This window comes from Bemisia tabaci, chromosome 1 (genome assembly GCF_918797505.1).
Source record: "Bemisia tabaci chromosome 1, PGI_BMITA_v3".
NCBI classification, from domain to species: Eukaryota; Metazoa; Arthropoda; class Insecta; order Hemiptera; family Aleyrodidae; genus Bemisia; species Bemisia tabaci.
Genome location: NC_092793.1, coordinates 43,755,111 through 43,776,195, shown reverse-complemented (window position 1 = coordinate 43,776,195; position 21,085 = coordinate 43,755,111). Strand labels below are relative to the sequence as shown.

The window sequence follows — 21,085 nt, the reverse complement described above, 5'->3', positions numbered from 1 at the left end:
TCAACCGATATCAGTTGATTTCAACTGATATCAGTAGAGCTTCTACTGATATCAGTTGAACTTCAACTGATACCAGTAGATGCTCAACTGAGCCCGGACTCGAGTCAGTTGAGATCCAATTGGTACCAGTTGAGGCCGGACTCGAGTCAGTTGAGATCCAACTGGTATTAGTTGAGGCCGGACTCGAGTCAGTTGACATCCAACTTGTACCAGTTGAGGCCGGACTCGTGTCGGTTGAGATCCAACATGTGGTACATAAGGCGGGACTCGTGTCGGTTGAGATCCAAGTTATGTCAGGTGAGGCCAGACTCGTGTCGGTTGAAATCGAAACTGTTTCAGTAGTGGATCGACTCGGCATCAGTTGCGTGAATAGGTTTAGATTCAAGCATCCAATCAGAGTACAGCTGGATTATGCCTTTTAAATTTGCTATTTTCCGCTATGGGGCCGTCCTATAAATTACGTAAGGCACTTTTTCCAGTTTTAAGACCCCCTCCCTCTCGAAAGGAATTTTCTGCCCCTCGGCCACCTTACTTCAACAATACCCCTAAGGCAGCCCTTGACACCCTCCCCCACTGCCTTGCGTAATTTGTGGACGTAATGGGCCCTGCAGCGGAAACCAGTGGTCTCCATTTTGAAATCTCTTAAAAATGAGAAACTTTTTTTTTTTTTTTTTTTTTTTATTAAGTTTCCGTATAGATGAATGGCTAAGTGCAAATTGCCTATCCTCCTTTTTGAAGGGGCTAAAATCAATTCGTTGGAAACAAATTGCAATAGATATGGTACAAAAAATGGTAATGAATGTCAATGTTAGGTTGAATCGCAGGTTCTTCACATTTGTATGTAAAGGAGCCCCACTTTAAAATTAATTTTATAAAGGATGGCAAAAAAAAGAGAAACTGAACCAACATTTTACCGCAGAAAATGACTCTGTCAATTAGAATTTTTGAATTAATATTGGAGATACCCCAGTTAGAACAAAATATTTTGAAAATATTTTAGAAATACTGCCGTTGTTTGGAAAATATTTTCAAGAAAATAATTCCACGAAAATACTGTAAAAATAGTTTTACAATATCTTTTCAATCAAATTTTTAAAATATTAAAATTAATTATTTTTAAAATATTTTTGCAATATTTAAATGAAAATGTTTTTGAAAAATAATTTTAAAGCCATTACTAAATATTTACATTTTTAGTTGTAAAAATACTACAAAATATAATTTTAAAATTATTAATAAAATATTATAGAATATGCGCGCGCTCTAGGAGCTGTTTTTGGTACGTATGTTCTTTTCTGATAAGATAAGATATTTTATTCAAAAAGTAAAACATAAAATAAAGAACAATATTAATCTACCCGGCAAATTGTGATGCCCAAATTAATCTGCCGGATCAGACATAAAATTAAATTCAACTGATAATAAAAGAAAAAAGAAAGGGGAAAAAAAGAAAACACACAAAATAATAATAATAATAATATATCCATAATACGATAATCCAATAATATGATAGTTAATATCCAGAGCACTTATGCTGAGAAGATAAGTAAGTACATGCCTTTGGCGGACGAAATCAAGTGCCTCTGGAAATTGGACAAAGTAATAATTGTGCCAATTATTATTGGAGCAACGGGGGAGATTCCTGTGAAGTTGTTTGATAGTCTTAGGAAGATCAACCTTAGAGAGAAGCTGTTTCAACAATTACAGAAAGCAGTTTTGCTAGGGAGCTGCAGGATTGTAAGGCGAGTTCTGGGTGATGGATAGTTACCACCAACCGAAAAATTAACCTGCATTTTAAACTTCAATTTTAAATTTCTACTCCAATTTTAAATTTTTAACTTCAATTTTAAAGTTTTAACCTCAATTTTAAGTTTTTTTTACTCCAATGTTAAAGTTTTAATCCCAATTTTAAATTTTTCACTCCGATTTTAAAGTTTTAATCCCAATTTTAAAGAGCCTCGCCAAGTTTAGCCCCTTTTTTTTATACCCGAGTTGGTCAACGGGACAAGGCTCAAACGAAAGCTTATGGTAAGGCAAACTTCCATGCAAAGTTTCAACTTGAAGTGACCCCTCGTTTAGGCTGTACAGCGTTGCCAATTTTCCAGTTTCATGTGCTATAATCAAGGATATTAAACTATTAGTCCGGTGCGAAGTAGACTAGTACACCCGAGTTGGTCAACGGGACAGCGCTCAAACGAAAGCTTATGGTAAGGCAAACTTCCAGGAAAAGTTTCAACTTGAAGTGAATCCTCGTTTAGGCTGCACAGCGTTGCCAATTTTTCATTTTTATGCGCTATACTCACGAAATACTGAATCATCATGGTTCAACAGACTAGTATACCCGAGTTGGTCAACGAGACAATGCTCAAACGAAAGCTTATGGTAAGGCAAACTTCCAGGAAAAGTTTCAACTTGAAGTGAAACCTCGTTTAGGCTGTACAGCGTTGCCAATTTTCCATTTTTATGTGCTAAAATCAAGGAATTCGGGACTAATAGTCCAGTGCATCATAATTAAACAGACTAGTACATCGGTCTACGAGCTGAATACTACCTTGAGATCGAATAGAAGCGCAACTAAAGGCCATCGTGGACTTTTCGAAGCAGTGTTGCCAATCTATTATTAATTTTTTTAACATAAAATTAGGGTTTTTTCGAGATTTTTGGCGGAAAACGTACCTTTATGGGATATAACTTTGACGAGTATGGGCTTAACATTACGACTCGATAGTAGTATTATTCAGCTCGTTGACCGATGCACTATAGTCTGTTTAATTATGATGCACTGGACTATTAGTCCCGAATTCCTTGATTTTAGCACATAAAAATGGAAAATTGGCAACGCTGTACAGCCTAAACGAGGTTTCACTTCAAGTTGAAACTTTTCCTGGAAGTTTGCCTTACCGTAAGCTTTCGTTTGAGCATTGTCTCGTTGACCAACTCGGGTATACCTTCATGGGCTATAACTTTGACGAGTATGGGCTTAACATTACGACTCGATAGTAGTATTATTCAGCTCGTAGACCGATGCACTATAGTCTGTTTAATTATGATGCACTGGACTATTAGTCCCGAATTCCTTGATTTTAGCACATAAAAATGAAAAATTGGCAACGCTGTGCAGCCTAAACGAGGATTCACTTCAAGTTGAAACTTTTCCTGGAAGTTTGCCTTACCATAAGCTTTCGTTTGAGCATTGTCTCGTTGACCAACTCGGGTATACTAGTCTGTTGAATCATGATGATTCAGTATTTCGTGAGTATAGCGCATAAAAATGAAAAATTGGCAACGCTGTGCAGCCTAAACGAGGATTCACTTCAAGTTGAAACTTTTCCTGGAAGTTTGCCTTACCATAAGCTTTCGTTTGAGCGCTGTCCCGTTGACCAACTCGGGTGTACTAGTCTACTTCGCACCGGACCAATAGTCCAATATCCTTGATTTTAGCACATGAAACTGGAAAATTGGCAACGCTGTACAGCCTAAACGAGGGGTCACTTCAAGTTGAAACTTTGCATGGAAGTTTGCCTTACCATAGGCTTTCATTTGAGCCTTGTCCCGTTGACCAACTCGGATATAAAAAAAGGGGCTAAAAAACACCACTTTTTGGCGAGGCTCTTTTTACTTCAATTTTAAATTTAAGGACTCTCCTTTGCATTGAGTTGCCGGGGGAGGACTAAATATCTACCGGCCTCGAGCTGTGAATTGAGATACGAGAACATAATAATAAATAACATAAATGCATCGACATAAATTCAAACTAGAAAAAAAGGTCCGAATAATTAAAACTGGAAAAAGACGCAATTATAAAAAAACAGGAATTTGGTTTTAAAAAAAAATAAAATAAAAATGAGAGAGTCAAAAAAACGAGAAAGTTAAAAAAAAATGAAAGAGAGTTAAAAATAAAAAAAAATAAAATAAAAAAATAAATAAATAAATGAAAATGAAAATTTGAAATACATGAATATGAATATCTTGAGTGCAATTAATAAAGAATTTGAAACATAAATTACACGATGAAATAAAAAATAATAAATAATAAATTATGGTAAAATATTAAAAGAATCCGTCAATAAACAAACATATTACGGACTCAGAGGCCTGCGATAGTTAAAAGATTGAATTCGGGGCCCTTCCGTATCAAGCCTGGCTGGTCTAGCGGTAAGTTACTGGACAACGGATTGCAATTTCATCCCGAGATGTGGGTTCTATTCCCGACTAGGGCGGCGCGGATTTTAAGGTTAGTCTCAACTCTACGATCGATCAATATGAAATTACACATGTGCACCATCGAAGGAACGTTAGTACCAAATACATCACCTAGAGTGCGCGCTCTCTAAATGCAATATTTGTGCAATATTTTCAGAACATTGATTATTTTTAAATTGATCAACTGATCAGATATCTACTGATGTCAACTGACGTCAACTGACAATTTCTACTGACATCAACTGATCAGATACCTACTGATGTCAACTGATGTCAACTGATTTTTTCGCACCAAAACACGGTTGATGGTCAACTGATAACATCTCAACTGATCATTTTTACCAGGGCAGAACGACGTCAATATGGTCATTGTAATGTTGCCATGACGTTTTGTTATTGTGTTCATTATGACACCATAACGACTTCAGAGTGATGCTCACTGTGAGCATTATGATGTCATTATGTTCCACTTTTACCAGGGATACAATGCATCACACTCAAATGCAGTATCTTAATTTTACCAAGTAATTGTAATTAATTGCAATGTGTCCCCTTCGGGCATTTGGTCCCTTCTCCCCTCTGCGAGGGCTGACAAAGAACCTTTGTTGTTGCCTGCCCTGGTAAAACTGATCACCTAAAAATATAGGTGACATCGCCTCACCAACTTGGGTACGGGGATTTTTGGAACAGGCGATGTCATCTAAAATTATAGATGATGTCACCTAGCATTGTGGGGCCGTGAAAAAAAAAAAAAAAAAAAAAAAAAAAAAAAAAAAAAAAACCAAAATGGGTTATGTACGGGGATTATTTCAAAAACTGTGAAAAATGGCGTCCACGGGACACTGTTAGGCACTTTCGTTGGAATTTTGACCTGGAATTTTTTGCCTGCTTCGGGAATTGAACCTGGGACCTCCCGAACACTGAACGAAGACCTTACCTACTAAGCTAAGCCGGCCACCTGAAAGCAGTGACGAAAACCTGCATTTAGCTTCGAATTAAACGTGCACTGTAAAGCCAGGATATCTCGACCAGTTTTTATTGATTTGTTCGTTTTTTACTTTAATTCATTTCAGTTTATTACTTTACTTCATTTTACTTTTTACCTATTTTTTCATTTTTACCTTTATTTCATTATTTTTTTTATTCTTTTTTATTCATTTTACTCTACTTTATTATTTCACTCTATTTTATTTTATTCCCTATTTTATTTTTTTACTATATTTTATTTTTTTAATTAACTTTATTTTTTCATTTTTTATTTTTTCACGCTGTTATTTTACTTTTTTTCTCTATTTTATTTTATTTACTATGTTTCATTTTCAGACTGCATGTTATTTTTCACTTTATTTTGTTTTTTCACTTTTTTCATTTTCTAACGTCCGCTTCAAACGTATATTTTTTATGACATTTCATGTCTTTAATCTATTTTATTTTTACTTCATTCTTGTTTTTATTTTACCTAATGTTCTACATTTCCTTTTTTTTACATATATTTATTCTTATAGTTTTTTCCACTGTAGATATAAAAATGTTTAGCACAAAGCAAATGTTCTATTATCTACCCACGAAATTATCCAATAATTAGCTAGTTAATATTTAATTTTTCCTTACTTAATCCTGAAACTCAAATGTGACCTGTGTGATATCACCTAGCTTCCAAGTGATGTCACCTACCTTCCAGGCGATGTCACGTACCTTCTAGGTGACGTCTTCTATCTTCTAGGTGATGTCACCTACCGTCTAGGCGATGCCACCTTCCTTCTAGGTGACATCACCTACCTTCTAGGTGATGTCACCTACCTTCTAGATGATGTCACCTACCTTTTAGGCGATGTCACCTATTTTTTGGCGATGTCACCTATTTTTTAGGTGATCAGTTTACCAGGGTGTCTGAAGAGACCCATTTTCAATCCACAAAAAATCGTGTGATCTTATTTTGGTTAAAAAATGGCATTTGGAATAACATTTTTTGCAGGAACCGTTGTAGAGGTTTCAGTACCAAAGTTTTTAAGCTGTCGTTTTTCAATCAGGCCATAATCCTATACCCCCCCCCCCCCCGGTATCCCCTTGCGCTTACATCATATCATTTGTGTGTTTAGTATGCCGTAAAATTTCAGATAACTCATTGGCATGTGCCTATTTTCCTCTAGATCAAGAAAAACGGAGATAGGGTGCCTCTGGTGATAGCAGCAGGAGCGGGAGGTCTTGCGGGTTATCCATCTATTGACAGCAAGCAGCATGGACATTATGAAAACAAAACAGTTGAGCCAGTTACAGGCGTTGGTCATGGCAGAACTCCAGCAGGTAGTATTTGTTCTCTTTTTTACCAGTATAGAAGAAATTCATACAGATATTTCCTCTTTTATCGAGGTCTGACATAACCTGTGGGGACGAACAAAGTGTTCACCGGCTCAATAGTCGTCTTCATGTAATCAAAATATTCCCAAAAGCTATAATGTTTGTTTCAGATATAGTCAGCCTTAGAAAGTGTAGTGGGCAAGACAGTCAACACTGAGGTCCCGGGTTCAATACCTGGAGGTGATTGATGTCTTAGAACACTCAAATATCAGTCATCGTGGATGACTATGCCACTCCAGCAGTCTAACCCTTCGAGGTAACAGGGTGTGGAGATGGACATAGTCACCCATTAGGTAATCCATCTGCGCTATGTCCATCTGAGTTGTGAATAAATCGTTTATCACGATTTATTATCTTACCGTTTATATTGATTGAATTCTTGTAAAAATTCTCAAAATGAGTTCCATCCATCAGCAGTATGAAAATGCCGATTTGAGCGCAAAAGTTTAACGCCAAATTTTGCAGAAAAATACAAATTGAATTATAGGGTTGTGGGATGAGTATTGGACCATGTGGCAACAGAGTAGAAAGTATTATATCTTGTCCCTTCATTCTTTGGCTTATGCAATTAAAATAATATTGAGTATTATATGTTACCCCTTCAATCTGCCGGTTATGCTATTGCATGCAGGTCATGCAAAAGCGTTGCCAGACGATACAAATAAAGAAATGATTTACCTATTGGTGAAACTTGGCAACATCTGATTTTACAATGTTGCCAGCTGGCGCGAGAAAATAAGTACTTTTTACCGTGTTGGCAGATGGTGCGAGAAATTAAACAATTTTCAATGCACAGCGTGTTCAGGTGGTGCAAAAATTTATGGAATGTTCAGTTCGACGGATCCAAAAAAAATTTTTTTTGGAATGTTATTGTTACCGTTTGTAAACATCAGCTTTATAAAACGTTAGCATTGTCAACCGCACAAACATGGATCCCTCCTCCTTCTCCAAACATTGAAGCGACACACACAAACGGAACCTGCAGTCGCACGATAGGTGGGTGAATTCAAATAAGGGTCAAATTCCAGGTTCTATTTCCTCCCAAATTTTTTGTGTGAATTTTTGGGCAAAATAAACTTTATTTCGACTATCATTAGGTGTAGACTTAGGAAATATATCTCGTCGAGCTTAATAGTTGAGCTTTAAACCCGAATTTCCACCGTCAAGTGTATCACTTCCCAAAATTTTCTCTAATTTTGCCTGTTTTCCCAAATTTTCATCTCAGAGGTGACATATAATACTTTTAATTGAAAATTGAGTCCGTAAGGGGGACTGTACTGTCACAGGTTTAGCAATCCTGCGGACCCTAGCTGGTAGCCCCTGCCTCAAAGGGGGTGGGTAGACAGGGCTCTTAGCTGTGGTGGAAGCAACCTGTCTAGGAGAGGTAACTCCGAAATCAAACCCTGGTCCTCCAGGTTGGGGGTTGGGGCATCGGGCTAACTCCCCGATCCACGGAAAAAATGTACAATGTCAAAAAACCCAATAACATATGCCTCGGTAACCATGGAAATAAACGGACTCTTCGACTTAGATTACGGAAAACGACACTCGCTTTTGGTACTTGGAATGTGCAAGGCATTTCCAAGAAACTGACGGAAGTGGTATCGGAGATAAAGAACAACGAGATCGACGTGGCGGTAATAACGGAAACGAAGAAAAAAGGCCACGGATCAGAGAGCCTTGGGGACTATGATTTATTCTACAGTGGAGTGCCGAAACATCAGCGTGCACAACAGGGTGTCGCAATTCTGATCCGAAAAAAATTTCGAAAAAATATTAAGAACTGGGAAGCCATCAACGCTCGCATGATTAAGATGAATCTAAGTATGCACGGTCACAGAGTCACTGTTTTGGGGGTATACGGGGTCAATGATGATAAAATCGCACTTAAGGATCAGTTTTTTGAAGAACTGGACGAGGAGGTAGTGAAGGTAGGACCTGGGAGAGAAGTCCTTGTGTTGGGAGATCTAAATGGAAGAACGGGATCCCGGGTGAACAGTAAAATCGTTGGCCCGTTCGATGAAGTTACGGTGAACGACAACGGAAGCCGCATTATCGACGTTTGCGAGCAGAGGGAATTAAAAGTATTGAACGGGTTTTACCAACACAAGGATATTCACAAATATACTTGGGTCCAACCTACCCGCGGCTTAAGATCCATCATTGACTACGTGCTCGTTAAACAGGTAACAAACCTGAAGATTCAGCAGGTGAGGGTATGTAGAGGACTCTCCTGCAGTAGTGACCACTATTTCCTCAGAGCGGATGTAGCCTTTCCCGCTCGTGTGTCGCAGAACGATCAAAGCGACAATCAACAACCGGAGCGACAACGCGTACATCAAGTCCAGTACAACATCGATAGCCTAAAGCACCCGAGTGTCAAGGCTCTGTACGCAAAGCGCCTGGATGAAAAGTTAGGAGATGCGTGCGATGGCAGTACGGAAGAGCGGTATGAATTCATTAAGAATTGCGTTCACACGGCGGCAGCGGAGGCCCTGGGGGTTTCTGAACAAAAAACTGATAACAGAAAACCGTACTGGTGGGATGCGGAGGTAGAGGAGGAAATAAATGTGAAAAGGAATAGGTATCATCAGTTTCTCTCTTCCCAAAAGTTGGATGATAAAATCATGTACAGACAGGCTCAAGCAAGAGTCCGTCGGGTAATCACTCGGAAGAAGAATGAGGCTTGGGAAGAAAGCTGCATGAAGATAAATACCTACCTTGGAGGCCGGAAAAGTATACGGAAGGCTGGAAAGTGATCAAAGGGTTGCGACGGAATAAAATGCGCGACATCATATCTCCGATACCAATTGACAAGATGGAGGACTATTTTAAAGATTTATTAACGGAGAGGCGACCCGAGTTTCAAGGCGGAGTCATAAGCACTAAAGAAGATTCCAACGTGGAGATCCAGCTCCAAGATGTAGTGAAGGCTGTAAGGGAGTTGAAAACTCGCAGAGGTCCTGGACCTGGGGGTATACCGGCGGAGTTGATAAAATGTGGCACCGGTAAACTATTTGAACATCTTCGGAAACTTATGCAAGACTGTTTGCATGGTTCCGAAATACCAAAGGATTGGAAGGAATCTTGGATTACTCCCAGTCATAAGAAAGGTAGTAAGCAAGATTGCGACAACTACAGAGGTATATCGGTCACAGGAACCTTGAGCAAGGTCTACGGTAAAATTCTCAAGGCAAAGGTCGAAGAGGTTTGGAGCGGCCAGGAAGCCGAAGAACAGGCTGGTTTTAGAGCCGGTAGGTCTACCGTCGACCATCTGTTCACCATTACCCAGGTCGTCGAGAAGAAAAGGGCGGTCAGCCAGGAGCTGCACTTGGTGTTTGTGGATCTTCAGAAAGCTTATGACAGCGTGCCGTTAGTGAAGCTTTGGGAAGCCTTGGAAAAAAGGGGTTTTAGCAAAGGACTTGTGGGGGCAATTAAATTATTTTATAACGGGACTATAGCAAGAATTAAATGTCGTGGAGAGTTGTCCGGAGGTTTTTTCGTCACAAAAGGGCTGAAACAAGGCTGTTGTTTGTCACCAACACTATTTAAGGTATACCTAGAGCACGTTTTAGAGGAATGGAAAAATAAGGTTGCGGGAATGGGCGCTCCACTCCTTGATGGGCAGACCCTTTATATTCTATGCTTTGCCGATGACCAGATCGTTGTAGCTCAAGATGAGGATGATGCAGATTACATGACGCGGAAGTTGGTCGAATAATATCGGAAATGGGGCATGGACGTTAGTGTGTCCAAGACAGAGAAGCTGGTCGTGGGAGCAGCGCATCAACGGCAAAGCATAGAGCTTGAGGATGGACGGCGCATCGAAGAGTGTGACGAGTATAAGTATCTCGGTGTTTGGCTCGATCAGGATGGAAGGATGGATAGAGCAATTAAGGACAGGATCATCCAGGGCAGGAGAGCCATCGCGATGCTGAACGGGGTGCTCTGGGATCAGAGCATCTCGAAGGCAAACAAGCACCGAATATATGATTCCATCGTTAAAAGTATCGTGCTCTATGGTAGTGAAGTGTGGCCTTTGACGAAAAGAACGCAAGAAATGTTGAGGGCAACTGAAATGGATTTTTGGCGGCGATCTGCCGGCATTTCGAGACGGAACCGTGTCCGTAATGAGAGAATTCGCCAGGTGATGAAGGTTGAGAAAGATATCGTGCACGACGTCATGCCCAGGCAGTTATGCTGGTATGGACATGTGCAAAGAATGTCGGAGGAGAGGTTGCCCAAACAAGTTTTGGATTGGGTACCACCTGGGAAGAGGCGACGGGGACGTCCCGTAAAGGGTTGGCGGCAGGGCGTTGACGAAGAGATGTTGCGGTGTCAGTTGCCCGATAACCTCTGGGAAGACAGGCATATGTGGCGTTTGGGTGTCGTAGAACGCCAGAGTGCGTTAAAAGCGACTTTATATATATATTAAAAATTGAACACAATTGTCATAAAAGCATCGTCGAGCACTAAATTAAAGCATAATTGAAAGCATGTAACCCTTTCATATCTTGCAGAACCAAAAAAATTAAGAAAAAATTCATCCGTCATGAAAGATATCTGGAGCTTATTCTGCTTGCCTTTTAGACAGTTCCGTCTGTTTATCAAAATGCGCACTGTTTTCCTTTAACACGAGAAGAAGCTTTTATTTCTTGGAATATTGCATTACAAAATGGATCAAAAACACCGAATTTTAAAATTTTGCGTGGGCGTGTACCAGCTGAAGTGGAGATAAAGCCAGAAAAAGTTTGAGGACTTATATACAAAAATTGAGAAAAAATACAATTCCATTTTGAACCCTTTGAAATATGCAATCGAATAATGAAAGAAGAATATACCAACTGAATGAGCAAGGGATTTTCATTACAGCCTGTGTGCCGTATAAAAGATAAATGTCATTTACAATATTTACGATTATGTCTCACTTTCTGATTTAATGGTCGATATGAAGTAATTGAATAATTTAAATGGAACAAAATCAATATTTTCAACTTAATATTTATTCAATTTGAAAAAAAAACAGAGGATTCATGGGGCACTGTATGTGACAGAGACGAATCTATGACGAAAGTTCTTTTCCGCCGAACAGCACTGCTGGGGAGGGCAAGATGATACTAATTTCGATTCTAGGGGAGTCAAGCCATCCATACCCCCCGCTCCAACTACGGTCATGGTCCTAAGTAGAAACTTCAAATTAAAATCAGAAAACATTTAGATACTGAGAAAAAATTTCAGAAAAACATTCTATTACTTGTCATTATCTTTATAAATCATTGCAATCGGTGCAATTTATTCGATATGATGATGCACAAATATTCTTTGCAATACCTCCGTTATTGAAGGCTCCGTTTTATGCGAAAGATATCATAAAATAACCCCATCGAAAACAGCTAGTCGATCTTTCAAACCATTTCATATCACGTCTTATACCAGACAACAAATACCCCAAGGTCAAAAGAGAATACGCTTTCATGTTGATTTTTACGAATTTCTGTCCCTTTACCCCTCCGTATATACCAACTATACCGATTAAAATTCACCTTTATAAACAAATTAAGTTTTATGGGAAGTGAGATAACCCTCTGTACATCGCAATTTATCAAGAATCTGTCTTAGAATCCGGGAAGTCAGGCAGTCGCGTCCACTTAGGCTGCATAAGGCGCGGCGCGGCGACGAATCGGGTCAAAACGCCTACCAACGGAAATTGCTTGCCACGGGGGTGCGCTTCAAATTGAGCTCATGGATTTATTTATCATCGCACAAAAATGGTTGCGGTGTCATTTTAAACGCCAGAAAATGATCTTTCTACAAAACACGAGAGGAGGTTTGTTTCTCCACCCTATTGAAAATTATTCGTCGTTGTAAATTTTGGCAATTTGAACATTTTCTATTCATTTGGAAAATACCCGGAAAAGTCGGAGGAAAAACGCAAGTATATCCGTAACACTCGTTGACTTTCAACATAGCTTCTAAACAAGCCCAAAATGATGAAAATCGGACGAGAATGTGCCGAGATATAGCGCGCGTATGACTTGCGTAGCGCGTTAATTGCCCGTATTCCGCCGTTTTCACCGCGCACCGCGTACCGCGACGCTCACTTAAATTGCTCTAGCGGGTGCATTTTTTGACGCAAAAAAATTGTTTTGGTGTCAAATTAAACGTCAGATAATTTCCCATCGCCGTTACTTAAGGCAAAAACGCCATTTTCTCGCGTGTTAAATAATTATACGCTCTTGAAAATCGGGTGAAATTTCAAAATTTCAAAATTTTCCTAATGACCATTTATGTGTGCCTTAGGCGAAAAAATTTATGAAATAGACTTCTGGAGAAGCATTTTAGCTTCAAAACGAGACCAAGAAAACGAAAATCGGACACGTAGTTTCCGAGATATAGCGCGCTGAAAAAACGCTCGGCGGCCATCTTTAACGGCCGCCATCTTGGTTCCTGCACGGACCCCAGAGTGATTCCCCTTCTAAAAGAGCTTCTTATGACCATGAGAATGATCCCTGAAAGCGGCAATTTCCAATCAAAAAGTGCAGGGTTTTTTTGTGTACCCACCGTACTATTACATTAACATAACAATTACACCGGTCATTTTTTTTTTTTTTTTTTATTTTCCGAAGATTTGACCAATGGTTTTGGAGTAGATTTTTGGCACTGATTCTGAAGAACACCTCCATTTACCTGTATTAGTGCGATTTATCCTGGGAAAGTTCGGAATTTTTCCGGAGAAATCGGAATTTTCCTTAAAAATCTAGCTTTTCCAGAAGAGTAAATTTTCCGGGAGAATCTGCGCACGATGGAAAAAAACCAGGAATTTTTCGATTTCGTAGCCGAAGATACATAAGAAACCCTATTGCACCCCTATTAACATTTCCTTTCTTTTCCTAATACCAAGGTTTCCGGCCCAGTTCCATTAAAATCAATTAATTAGTCACCGAGATAGTGTTCTAAGCCACGGCCACCATCTTAGATTTTTGAATCTTGGAAATTTGACTAAAATTTGAGTTCCCCATTCAAAAATATCTGTGGATACCAAGTTTCGCGTAAATCGATTGATTAGGCGCTGAGATAGCATTTTAGGCCATGAATTTTGAAAATTCGACTAAAAATTTAAGTTCCCCATTGAAAAATACCCCCGTGTACCAAGTTTTACTTAAATCGGTAGAAAAGCGCGCCTACAGGGCTTAAACAAACAAGTCCCAGTTGATTAGGCGCTGCGATAGTATTTTAGGTCATGTCCGCCATCTTGGATTTTCAAATTTTCAAAATTCGACTAAAAATTCGAGTTCCCCATTGAAAAATACCCCCGGATACTAAGTTACACTTAAATCGGTAGAAAAGAGCGCCTACAGGGCTTAAACAAACAAGTCTCAGTTGTAACAATTTTTCCACTCTGTCCCATTAAACTGGGACACTGGGACAGGATGGAAACATATGGGACAGAGTGGAACGGGACAGGGTGGAACGGGACAGGGTGGAACGGGACAGGGTGGAACGGGACAGGGTGGAACGGGACAGGGTGGAACGGGACAGGTTGGAACGGGACAGGGTGGAACGGGACAGGATGGAAATAAGCTGTTTTTAAAGCTTATCTCTAACAGTAAAGACAATTTTGGTGTTTTTTTTCACGGAATATTTAGTAGCACATCCTAGAGTATCGGAATAAGAAAAAATTTTCCCTAACGCACACTTCGAAAGTATTTTACGAGCCGATATTAGTGTGTGTGTGTGTATGCTTGACGCCCTGTTAGTTATCGTGTAGGTATAGCATTTTGTTTTGCATCGTTAATGGCGTTAATCTTGCACAAAAATTTGGGAATTTCAGAATTTTTGCCATCTGCGATGTGTGAACTATTCAATCAAAACAAGAAAAGTCGTTTTTGGAAAAACCTCAACGTTACGGCAATCATTTAGGGCTTATTACATCGTTGCCATGTCTCTCCTGACTGTTGCTGACTGTTGCTCGGGACAATGATTTTAGCGCGTGAAAAAGTTATTGATGGAGCAAAAAAGAAATTGACATATTTTTTTTTTCTCAAATTCAGAAGCATTACCTATCATCTCCGATAAAGTTTTCTTAAATAATCAGTCTAATTATGCTGCTACCTCAATTTAAAGTCAAGAACCAGGCACGAGGGACACGCAAATTTGGGACAAATGTAGGCAATTTGCACATTCAAAGTTCTCCTAAATTTTGATTTCAGTCCAAATAAAGTGGGAAATAGCATGTAATAGTCGACAATAGTGTGGAAAATGAGAGCAAAATTTGATTTGCCCATGTTTCTCAGGTTATGACGATTAAAACAGCTGGGGACACCAGATTAGTCGCTTATTTGAACTCACACAGGTACTTGGAGGGCAGGCACGGAACGAAACAAATGATCGTCAGTAATGAGAATTCATTTATCGATCATGATTTCTTCCTAGCGATACTGAGAAGAGAATGAATTAATATTATTAAAACAAAATCCTTAGTGTCGATTCATCTATCGTGTCTCGCGTCCAGAGCCAACCATTTGACGGGGGCCTGGGTTTTCCTGCGACGCAGAACACCCTCTACGAGGAATGCATCCTTGTGGTCGGTGGGTTTGAGTTATTTGCCTTTCCTTCCATGATCATATCGTTTGCGTATTTTAGATCGCACGTGATCGGAACGATCGGATGTACGCGGACAATCTTGGAAACTTACGTGCACCAGTTTGGTGTGTATCCTTTTTCGAACATGGCTTTGAGTCTCGAGATCCGGACGTGATCACCGACATGTAGTTCTCGTCGGGCCAGACGTCACTTTTTGGTTTTACCTAGCGCTTTCGGATTTACGAAGCTTTTGCAGGATCATCGGTATATTTTTTTCGGTAACATTGATTGGTTTCATACCGATGTTGCGATAAACGCTCCCTTTGTATTCACGGATGAGTTTTGGTAATAGATATACACTTTTATGATCCATACTTGCTGAACTCTTTCCACATCTTCGTTTTAAGTGTTCGGTTGAATCGCTCGACAATAGAGGCTTTGGTGGTAGAGTACGATCTGTACATATTGATCGTGTACTTCCAAAGCCATATCGACTTGTGAATGTGTCGGTGACTTTTCGGCTGCTTTCAGAACGCGTTGCATGGCAGCAGTGCAATCCGTGGCCATTTTTTATTTGAGCTAGCGGTTCGGCCCACGCCTTTTTCGAGCACGCATTGATGATGGGGTAAGAAGATATCCGTATCCTCCGTTGACCGAGGCGGACGGTTGCATCTCGACGAGATAGGCTTGCCACAAATCAAACAATCCGAGAATCCGTACTTAACCTGCCCTACATATCAACAATTAAGATCCAAAATTTTCCCTCCACTTTCTGATCTCCATACCATCCTTTCAGAGTATTTTCGTGAAATCCCTCTCTTTTTCAAACGAATTAATCTCCAAATTTAATGTATTCTTTCCTTGCCCCAACTTTTAATTTTGTACTACCTTTTGTGATCCCTACTTTTTACATTTTTAAATTCCTATATTTCGATCTCCTCTCTAAGGTGTTAATGGCTCAATTGTTAAGAGCACCAAATAAACGTATCTACCAACCAACCATACATACAGTGTAATTAAATCATTTCTTTATTTGCACCGTCTGAAAACGCCGTTGCATGACCTGCATATACACTATTGCATAACCCGAAGACATGAGGGGTAACATGTAATACTCAATATTATCTTAATTGCACAGCCCGCAGAATGAAGGGGCAAGATACAATAATTTTCACATAGTTGCCACTTAGTCAAATACCAACCTCACAACATTGTAATTTAATTCGTATTTTTCTGCACAATTTGGCTATTAACTTTTGCTCTCAAATCGGTATTTTCATACTACTTTTATCCCCGTTATCCATGCAGCAAACAGCTTTACACAAAAACGGCTTTTTTACACCCCCCCCTCCCCTGAAATTTCTTCAAACTTTGTCTGTCGATCACTCATCCTTGAGCGCTTCTTTCTCCAAATTTTCAGAGACCCCAAACAATTTAGGGGGGGAGGGGTGCTTGGAGTAGTGGAAGCTAAAACCTGTGAACCTCATTATCTCTCGAACAAAGAAAGGTATCCATCAGGTTCGGTTTGGACAAAAAAATCTTCCTCAATTCCATCCTTTAAGATTCTAAAAGTCAAAGTCCCGTAATCACATCTTCATGTTAACACATGTGCTCATTTCAGTTTTTGAGTCTACAAAATTTATTTAAACAAATGATACACGAAGAACTCAATTTTTTATTCAAGCCACAACAGCTATTTTAAATTGTTTGTCTCTTTCTACATCTAACGAAAGGATCATCAAGCTGGAGAATCGAAGGATTCGAGAGTTATGGCACGGTGCGTTTTAAACAAGTTTAATGCGGTCAACATACCACCCGCGATTTTTTTGCGGAAATGTCAACTAGAAGGCCTACTGATTGAGGAACAACAAACCGCGAAATCTGTGATGGGGCCGTTTTTGAGAAAATGCGATTTTTCGCTTTTTTGGCGGGAATTTCGGGTCAAGGCTCTGAAAAAGTCAAGTTAGGCTGTTTTTGTAGTTCGTAAATGCATATCCTATACATTTTGAGTCAATCAAGTGCCAGTAGATAGCTATTCGTGCATATTGCCCAAAATTCATATCCTTAAATCCACGACTTTTGGGTTTTTGGGGGGTTAGTCAAGGAGAAATCCGAAAAAAAGAGGGTTAACCCGGAACAAATTGCTTAACAAACTTTTCCAACGTAAACTTCTTCAGTAGGTTCTATTGAACAACATACCAAAAGTTTACCACGGTTCGCTCCCGGAACACCCCCCCCCCCCCCAAATGCCTAAATTTCAAATTGGCGGCCATAATAAGGCCTTTGGGAGTTCGATTTTTTTAAAAATACGCATACAGTGTCATGTGAGGTGTCAATTCCTACGTAATTTTGGTCGTAGATTTCAAATATGAAGTCAAAAAAGTCCCTTGATCAAAAGGGGGTACCCCAAATCAAAGATGGCAGCCAATTTTGAAAGTCAAGAGGGTGGATTTTTAAAAAGTTCGCGTGATAAGGCAAGTGAGGTATCATTTCTTATGTAATTTTGGTCGTAGATTTCATTTATGAAGTCATAAAAGCCCTCAAGTCAAAGGGATTGCTCCAAATGCAAAGATGGCGGCCAGCTTTGAAAGGCAGGAGGGTGAAGTCCCTAGTATACTAGGGATGTCACGTAAACATTTCAAAAATTCACCTTCATATTTGAAATCTACGACCAAAATTAATAGGAATTGACACCTCACATGACACTGTATGCGTATTTTTAAAAAAATCGAACTCCCAGAGGCCTTATTATGGCCGCCATTTTGAAATTTAGGCAATTTGGGGGGGTGTTCCGGGAGCGAACCGTGGTAAACTTTTGGTATGTTGTTCAATAGGACCTACTGAAGAAGTTTACGTAGGAAAAGTTTGTTAAGCAATTTGTTCCGGGTTAACCCTCTTTTTTTCGGATTTCTCCTTGACTAACCCCCCAAAAACCCAAAAGTCGTGGATTTAAGGATATGAATTTTGGGCAATATGCACGAATAGCTATCTACTGGCACTTGATTGACTCAAAATGTATAGGATATGCATTTACGAACTACAAAAACAGCCTAACTTGACTTTTTCAGCGCCTTGACCCGAAATTCCCGCCAAAAAAGCGAAAAATCGCATTTTCTCAAAAACGGCCCCATCACAGATTTCGCGGTTTGTTGTTCCTCAATCAGTAGGCCTTCTAGTTGACATTTCCGCAAAAAAATCGCGGGTGGTATGTTGACCGCATTAAAATTGTTTAAAACGCACCGTGCGACATAAAAGCAAATTAGCAGACAGAGAACGTCTATTGCACGGACGATGATACCACTCTTCGACCCCGTGAGAGCTTGTGTTGCCTACAGTAATCATTGAAGGCAAACTGTCATTTTACGACGACAATACCGCCATTCAACCACGTAGAAACTCGTGTTGCCTACCTTGAAATTTAAGGTGAACTGAAATGGCGTTACTGTAATCTTTTCCTGTTTGGTAAACACATGTTTTTCTTTTTTTTTTAATTTGAGACATCGGCAATCCACTTGATAAGTGTTCAGCACAATTTATGGTCAGAGGTTAAGAGCGTGAAGGGGGTCTTGATCCGATAGACAAAAAAATGTAACATAACCTATAACCTAGCAATGTGTGATTAGATTTTTTTTTTGTTTTATTTTAATCTCAATTTATAAAACTTGACAGATTTAATTTATTTAAAATTCAATTAATTTTAAATCAAATTCTTTGTCCGGCAAGGATGAATGTTACTGAATTAGGATGAACGTACATTAAACGGGATAAATGTAGTTTTATGCTTATCAATCCTTTTGCATCTGGAAAATGCAGAAACTTGGTATTACAGACGTTTACGGTTGGATGCGAATGAAACTCTGGGTCCTGTTGGTTTTTGGTTCGACAAAACATGCCTCCTCCGCAATGCATTTCTGAAATGTCAAATACTTTCAAAATGGCAGCATGCGAATCCACCCGTAAACGTCCGTAATACCAAGTTTCCACCATTTTCCTCGCCATTTTGAAGTTATTCAGAATTTCCAAAAATCTGATGACAGATTCGTCTTTTTCATGCCGAAGTGTCCCCTGATACCAAGTTTCATGCAAATACATCGATAAGCAGCCTAATTTATTCTCTTGCCGCTCAAGGTCGCCATATTGACCGCCGTCATTTTGAAAAGGGCAAACATTTTCGGGAAAAATAATGCCAGAATCGTTTTTCTCGTTTAAAAAAACCGTTGAGAACCAAGTTTCATCCCAATCCATCAAAGAAAACGGGGATTTAGATTTCCGATATTTTGAAATTTGACCGGCGGCCAGTTTGTCAAAAATCAAGAGTCTGACTTGCTGTTTGTGCTAAAAATTTTCTTTTTTAATTCTCTTTGAATTGATGTGTCACAAAGGAGATGTTGCCGTTCGAAAAAAAAGTTGGGACCCGTAGCCCCTCCCTTCCGGGGGCAAAAAGTTTGGGGCCCTGAAAGTAGCTTACATTGATCTTTGAACATTCCCGAAGTTTTTTTTTCAAAATATTAATTAGGTAAAATTTTAGAAGGGGGGATTTAGGGGAGGGGGGTATATCAAACATGACAAACACTACAAACACAACAAATACATCAAACACATCAAAAACAGCAAAATCTTCAAACACGATAAACATCCCTTTTATCCCGGTTAATATCAATACATCCCGTTTTATCCCTATCTATATCCAATATAACCCATATCTATCCTGATTCATTCTATCTATCCCGTTTCAAATTGATTATGCCACTTTCCCATCCTGTTTCATATCGGACAATTTATCAAAGATCGATGTATCGAAGGGCGGGATAACCCTACCTATCCTGTTTTATCCTCATCTTTACGGTTACACACTGATTATTCTCCTTTTCTCAAACTTCCTCCATTTAACTCAATTAATATCAATGTCGTTCCCCATCCCGTTTTATCCATGTCTACCATATTTTCTATCGAACTATATATCGAAGATCGATAGACATTACCCTGTTTAATCACTACCTATCCTGTTCAATTCCTATCTACCCCGTTTCACACTGATTATTTCCCTTTTCTTAAAATTCCTACCTTTAATCCTGGTGAATATCAATAAATTCCGTCTTATCCCTGTCTATCCTGCTTTATATCGAACGATATATCGAAGATCTATATACAATACGATATTTTATCCCTACGAATGAAACCCCAAAATATGATGATAAGGGTGCAAGGCATGCCATTAGAAAAAATATATATAAATAAAATTAGTGGGGGGGGGGGGGGCTAAGAGAGTTAGAAAAATGAGCTGGGAGGGTAGGGGTAGAATAAATGCTGGTAAAAAAATTAGAACTAACCTGGCAATGAAAGAAAGAAAAAAAAAAGTATAAAATCCGCTGGCCGAGAAATGGAAATAAAACATCAGCTGATAGCAAACAAAGGTTACTAAGGAAACCAAGGAATGGAGCTTTCATAAAAACAGTTTAGTGGAAAACAGCGTAAGTAGGGCACTTACGTTAATTACCGTTTATAAGTAAACGGTAAATGCGATTTAACCGAACATCTACAGGGTGTCCCAAAAGTCCATACCCCCCCTCGTAACTTTTGAACGGTTAAAGATAGGAAAATGAAACTTTGGGAATGTTTCTATGTTAAAGAGGACCATCTTCTAGGGGGGGTCAAAATTTTTGTCCCCCCCTCAGGGGGGGCGCGGGGGCCCCAACTTTTTTTTTTCAAATGGTAACCCCTATCTTGTGATACATCATTAGAAAGAACATAACAAACTAAGACTTTTGGCGCAAACTGCAAATCAATATCTTAATTTTTGACCGAGTTATGATAGGTCAAAGGTCAAATTTGACCTTTTTTCAAAAAATCATATCTCCGGTTCACATTATCGTAAAGAAAAAAACAAAACGGGAAACTTTACCAAATTGTAAGCACTTTTAAGTAAAAATCACAGAAATTA

General features: G+C 39.3%; 1 protein-coding gene across 8 annotated transcripts in view; it reads left to right on the top strand.

Annotated features, from left to right (window-relative positions):
* Positions 1–21,085, top strand: part of Alk (Anaplastic lymphoma kinase) — a 374,422-nt gene that overhangs the window by 217,903 nt on the left and 135,434 nt on the right. For all 8 annotated transcript variants that reach the window (XM_072301305.1, XM_072301308.1, XM_072301306.1 and 5 more), the window contains one exon: positions 6,354–6,507. In XM_072301305.1, coding sequence (XP_072157406.1) covers positions 6,354–6,507 — 154 coding nt within the window. The remainder of the gene's footprint in view (positions 1–6,353; positions 6,508–21,085) is intronic.